This window comes from Hibiscus syriacus, unplaced genomic scaffold (genome assembly GCF_006381635.1).
Source record: "Hibiscus syriacus cultivar Baekdansim isolate YM2019G1 unplaced genomic scaffold, ASM638163v2 tig00112215_pilon, whole genome shotgun sequence".
NCBI classification, from domain to species: Eukaryota; Viridiplantae; Streptophyta; class Magnoliopsida; order Malvales; family Malvaceae; genus Hibiscus; species Hibiscus syriacus.
The window spans coordinates 86,540-92,419 of record NW_024063268.1 but is presented as its reverse complement, the minus strand read 5'-3'; the positions used below and the strand labels follow the sequence as shown (position 1 = coordinate 92,419).

At 33.4% G+C, this 5,880-nt stretch overlaps 2 protein-coding genes across 2 annotated transcripts; both read right to left on the bottom strand.

Moving 5' to 3' along the window:
• Nucleotides 1–1,196: 1,196 nt before the first annotated feature.
• Nucleotides 1,197–3,925, bottom strand: LOC120175785 (probable inactive shikimate kinase like 1, chloroplastic). The gene is made up of 10 exons (XM_039182344.1): nucleotides 3,677–3,925; nucleotides 3,120–3,160; nucleotides 2,795–2,849; nucleotides 2,613–2,685; nucleotides 2,434–2,521; nucleotides 2,162–2,244; nucleotides 1,940–2,066; nucleotides 1,744–1,822; nucleotides 1,593–1,657; nucleotides 1,197–1,492 (listed from the first exon to the last, which is right to left on the bottom strand). The coding sequence occupies exons 1-10, from the start codon at nucleotides 3,876–3,878 to the stop codon at nucleotides 1,424–1,426; spliced, it is 882 nt and encodes a 293-aa protein (XP_039038275.1). The 5' UTR covers nucleotides 3,879–3,925; the 3' UTR covers nucleotides 1,197–1,423.
• Nucleotides 3,926–4,269: 344 nt separating this feature from the next.
• Nucleotides 4,270–5,432, bottom strand: LOC120175808. The gene is made up of 3 exons (XM_039182363.1): nucleotides 5,155–5,432; nucleotides 4,641–4,684; nucleotides 4,270–4,448 (listed from the first exon to the last, which is right to left on the bottom strand). Exons 1-3 carry the CDS (start codon nucleotides 5,420–5,422, stop codon nucleotides 4,374–4,376), a joined length of 387 nt encoding a protein of 128 aa, XP_039038294.1. The 5' UTR covers nucleotides 5,423–5,432; the 3' UTR covers nucleotides 4,270–4,373.
• Nucleotides 5,433–5,880: the final 448 nt, after the last annotated feature.

Genomic DNA, 5,880 nt, shown 5'->3' with positions numbered 1-5,880 from the left:
AAAAAGTAATCATATTAATTTTTTAATTACATCATAAACTAAAAAAACTCATAATTTTATTAAAATCTTATAATTTCGTCCATGGTAATATATAAGTCAGGTAAATATTAGATCAGATTATTAACAAATAGGATCATTTACAGGTCAGGTTAAAAATATGTCAGTTTAAAAACAGGTCAGGTTGAAAACAGGTCGGGTAATACCAGTTATTTACCAGGTCAATCTCGGGTTCGGGTTCATATCAGTCGGATGCAGTTCGGGTTCAGGTATTATATTTTCGGTTCAATTCGGGTTCAGGTCGTTCTCAAGTCGAATGTAGGTCGAGTTTAGATCCACAATTTTCAGGTCCAACTTGGGTTCATGTCAACACCAATTCCGACTCAAGTCGGTTTCGGATCGTCACAGCACATGTCAAAAATAGTTTTAACTCAAATCGGTTTCAATCAGTTTTACAGGTCGGGTTAATTTTTTACACCCCTACCAACCTCTTCCAGTTCAGGCGTCAATCTGATCATTATTGACGGATTTTAACTCCATTTGTTAACTTCGATATTCTCATTTTACTCTTCCAATAACTTAAATGCCGATACCCCTCAAAATATTAGAGCCGGGTTAGTGTTATTAAGAGATGAAATGAAACATGCGATAACTACATACAGGAACTGAGTCAGCAAAACAAAGTCTGCTTTTGGCATGGAAACTTTCAGGATTAATTAAAAAACTATTATTTCCTTTTAGGTGTAAAATTCCCTTTTTATTCCGTTTAGGTGTACAATTTCTTTTAAGGTAAGTTTCTAACATCTCATACATTATCAAAAATTATAATTTTAAGTGCATAATCTATTACGACCGATACTTTGTCATATGATCTATCATTTTAGGTGTATAATTAAAATAAATGATTATTTAAATGCATGATCTACGCATTTTCACATGGTGCAGGCCTAAAGCTTCATTACTTTGTTATTAATTTATCATCTCACTAGAAATGAAAGGTAAAAGGGAGAAAACCCCTTGAAAATGAAGCATAAAATAAAAATGGTTGAAATTTATGGTACTTGGTAGGTACCCCTTATTTGGTACTAATGCTAATGCATGGCCATCAATATCAAACCATAAGAGACGCCTTGCAAAAGGCATTATGTTTTCCAACATTTCGACAATCATTGTTCTAAAGATCAACCTGAATCAAGAACTTACTCACTAATGTAGACCATGCATTTACCCAATCTTGCTGCAATGTTCAGAATTCAGATGCATTTCTCATGTTGAAAAATGCAGTTAAGTGAACGCGTCACCTTTGCATCTTTTAAACTACTTTAAACAATATAAAAAACTGAATCTCAAGAGTACCAAACCAGAGACAAACACGAGAACAATATCGATCTGAGCTACATTCCATACAGAACCTGTTCCCTGTCGACTAAAATGGTCTAGCTGCTTCCTCCATCATCTTTTTCACTCTTGTAAGTCTCTCTATCTCCTTGAGAACCTGAAAATATCACAGAAAACTACTTTATTGGTACCTAAAGAAAACTCCCATTTGATTCCAAAAGAAAAGGAATACAATATTTCGAAGTATGTTTTTCCACCTCCAAAGTTGGGCCTTCGGTCGACACTGCATCCATTTCCTCGTAACCTAGCTGATATGCTACTTCTGCATAAGGGGCAGTTAAAAGTTAGAACCAACAATCTACAGTTTATTCTCATAAAAAGAAACATAGGTCGCAGGGATGTATGTACTTTGTAACGAAACAGTTGCATCAGCAGTAGCATATCCTCTTCTCATGTCTTCATAAAGAGCTGATAGTTGTGAAAAAACCTATCGTATATCAAGAATTGTCAGAAATCAGAAAGATGCAGAGTAAACCCTTTCGAGAACGATTGCAAGAAAGAAAGGGAAGTTCATATAATGAAAGAATGAAATCAACAGCAATACCTCAGAATAAGAACCAGAATTAGTTATTTCTGATGACAAAAGGAGACTCTTGTTTCCGATTACTCCTGTGGCTACTATGTCCAAGGGCACATCAATCCATATCGAGATGCCATGCCTTAGGAGTGCCCTTTTTATGAGTAAGATAAATTCGGTCAATATGGAGAAAAATAACTAAAACAAACAAGAGAAACAACTGATTCAACCATGCAAAGATCATCATACAAATTTGTTGAACTTTGAACCGCACCATCTCCAACACACACCACTAATCTGCCCATTGATGATAACTGCTTCAATACTTCTGTCTGCAAAAATATTTAGAACGAAGATAAGCCTGATAATTTATGCATTACTCATTGCTCCATAGTATTTAAGTATCACAAGACTCCAGTAGATTAAAAACTTATCTACCATTCTGCTTGACTGATAAATTTTCATTGTTAATCAAAATATTGCAATGCCGAATAAGTTAAAAGTTCAAAAAGACAAAGCACCTCAGACTCCCTGAATCCCTTTTCATCAGTATCCTTTAAGGATACGGCGGCAGATTCACCCCCGGCAGCTTCTGAAACCAAAGCATCGCTATATATAGAAGAAAACATAAACAAGTTTAGCTAACATATCTTGAACATAAAAGCTATTTCCAATATTTAGTAACAGGAAAATATAATACCTATCGAAGTAATAGTATCGTAACAAGTCCGCTAGCAGTGCCCCCAAACTGGATTTAATGGAGTTATTCATCCCTTTCATGTCAAATAAATGATCACCAAACATGTATTAGAACTTAGAACCAGATGTTACAGGATTAAGGGGTTCGAATTTGTTATCTGCATCGACAAAATGCTAGCTTACCCACAAGAAATAGAGAAGTTCCTCTCAGATCAGCAGATATATCCGCAGCTTTCTTCTGAATTAGACTGAACAGTTAAAGTGAGCACTTCAAATCACAAGAAAATCACCAAAGAATAAAAGAGAAAGATCCAAGCTTTAAATTGTTCTATGATTTGGAGTCTTCCATAGTTCTATTGTTGAAAAAGAGTTGTATTTTATCCAAATTTCAACTCAATTTCATTAATAAAAGATGAATCGAAACATGAATTGCAAATTTCTTAAATTACTTCCCATGTCTCTCTACATAACAAATTAAACGCAGTTACATAAATAAATAAAATCTGACCTTCAAAGCGATGGAGGGATCGGCAGTAAATACATTAGCTGCTGAAACCAAACAAAAAAATAAGTAAACAAAGTATGGATTTCTAATTCCTTTCCATTACCAAAACTAAGCTATTCATATACAATCTCACATAATAACAAATGAGCAAGGGTTTAAGTAGGGCCGTTAAAAGTGCCACCCGAAACTGTTATTGCACAACCATAATACCCGTTATGACCATAATAGCACTCAGTATTGTCGCAATTGCAATAAACACAATGTAACTGAAAACTTGACCAAAATGGCAATTTAAATCCATACAAATGAGTAATTACAAACTAAAATTAGTGGAAAAGGTATCCCAAATTGAAATTAAGCCTCAATTTAAATCCCAACTGCATCGCCAGGAACTCAACTAATCATATAAAATCTCAAATAATAGAAAAAGCAATTCGATTCAGCAATATTTCCATAAACTTAGAAAAAAGCTACCAAAAGACGAGAAAGTTTCAAAACCAAGACAATTCATTGAAAGGGTTGCTGAAATTCGTTGTTTTAATAGGTAAGAATGAACTCACCGGAAGTTGGGTCATCGGAGACAGAGCAGTTTGTGGAGAAGGATTTTGGAGGAAGAGGAGGAGAAAAGGTTAGACATGGAGAGGGAAGACAAGTGCGGTGGTGGATTGGTGTGGAGAAAGATTGGGGAAATTTTGAATGAAAGAGATTAGGGCTTAATGGAGGATTAGTGAGGGAAGAGTGAAGAATTGTTGTCAGCTCCATGGAAGGAACCTCTGCTATCTTCTCTTCTCTGCTTGCCGTTTCTTTGGAGTTCTATCCCTTTGGGTTACGATTAGTTTTCCTTTTTAATAAAAAAGAAATTACACTCTTTTACCATTGAACTCTACTCTAACTCCTATTTTACTCACTAAAGTTTACCAATTTTTAATTTAATCATTAAATTTTAATTTCAACCACTTAGGTAAATTGATACATGCATTCACAAAATAAGTAACTCGCCCTATGACATGCATTTTGTGCATTGCTTAATATTTTTACCAACACAGACAACAACAAAAAATTAAGCATTATCAAAAACGATGAAATTAATATAATTTGCAATGTGATCATTAAGAAAAATATTGAGGTCACATGAATGTTTTATGGCGTTATTTTTTTTATACAACAACAAAATGAATAGGGAACATTGTGTTGTTTCTTCAATAAAAGCAAATGAATCTGTACACACATCTGGACGAGAACCTTCAATATTTTTCTTCAATCGCAAATTAAGCCCTTCTTATGTCCTTTTCGTGTTTTAGCTTTGCTCCCCAATCGAGTACTTGATCCATGCTTAAACAAACAAAACAACATTTGTTACTCTTATGATTGCTGAAAACATTTACGAGGTTTTCAAAGAAAACCATGTCGATTTGTAAAAATAACACTGACATGGAAATTTGTATTACTTTGCCAAGTGGTGGGACTTGACGTCCACAGTTTACTGAAAACCAGGAAAAAAAATTTGCAAGACAAATATCGAACCTTGTTACTCTTATGATCCATTTGTTGTTTCTCCGTTATTTTATCTGTAGAATAAATTAGATTAATACTCTTTGCATCCAAAATAACAAGGTATACTGATATAATTACCTCCAATATTTTCATAAATGGTCATTTTGACGACTTTTAGTATTTTAATTTTTAATGTTTCAAGTTTTTATCAAAATATGTTATGTTAGAAGAAAGTCATTTGTTTATTAACAATCAAAACATATTGATGAAATGATATTTTTACATGTATTTGATTGTTAATTTGATATGTGTTACATTATCTAAAGAGGTGACACGATGTGTGTCACATCATCAATCTAAAATGATGATGTGATATATATCATGTCAATGATTAAAGATATGTAAAAATATTACATCAATTAATAATTAATTAACTAACAGTTTCCTTCTAATACAGAATATTTTGAAAAAATTAATAGGTTAGGGTTAATCATTATACCAAATGATAATTATACAAATTACAGAAGTGGAAATTATGGGTTACCTCGGGCGTTGTCATCCAACGATGGAGTGCAATATACCCTGAAACTTGGGGAGTGAGGTATAAATGATCCATCGTCCTCCACACGCTCATCCTTGTGGTAATCTTTTTCATTCCCAACCGACTTGACCGTACCCATCGAATGGTCGTCATCGGCGGCCAATGGCTTGGAAGGAATAGGATCGGCCTTTCTCTGTACAATTCTAAAATGATGGCGGTGTCTATCCTCTCCTCCTACAGCGTTGTGTAATCTTGAAACACCACAACCCATGGATGGAGGAGGTACATGAACATTCCAAGCAAATATTATCTCACCCTTTTTTCTCATTAAAACTACGAGAAATACAACCAGAGATCCAACGTGAATTGTGGGATTAGCTACATAACCATTATATTTAAATGTTAATGGGTAAACTACACCTTTACTATCCAAACTTTTGTTCTATTTTGATTACTCAACTATTATTTATTTTAAAATCAAATCCAACTTTACGTTTTGATCTCATTTTGGTCACTCATCGTTAAAAAATTAAAGTTTATATGATAAATAAGTATCTAAAGTATATTCTTTTTTCATCTAAGTAAATATAGTATTTTTCAATCAAAATAGGTACCTAAACTATTTTTTAGTCAAAATAGGTATCTAAATATTCAATGTTTTACCTAAGTTCGAAAAATGTTGACACACGAAATTAATTAAATAATATTTTAGTTACTTAGATAAAAATA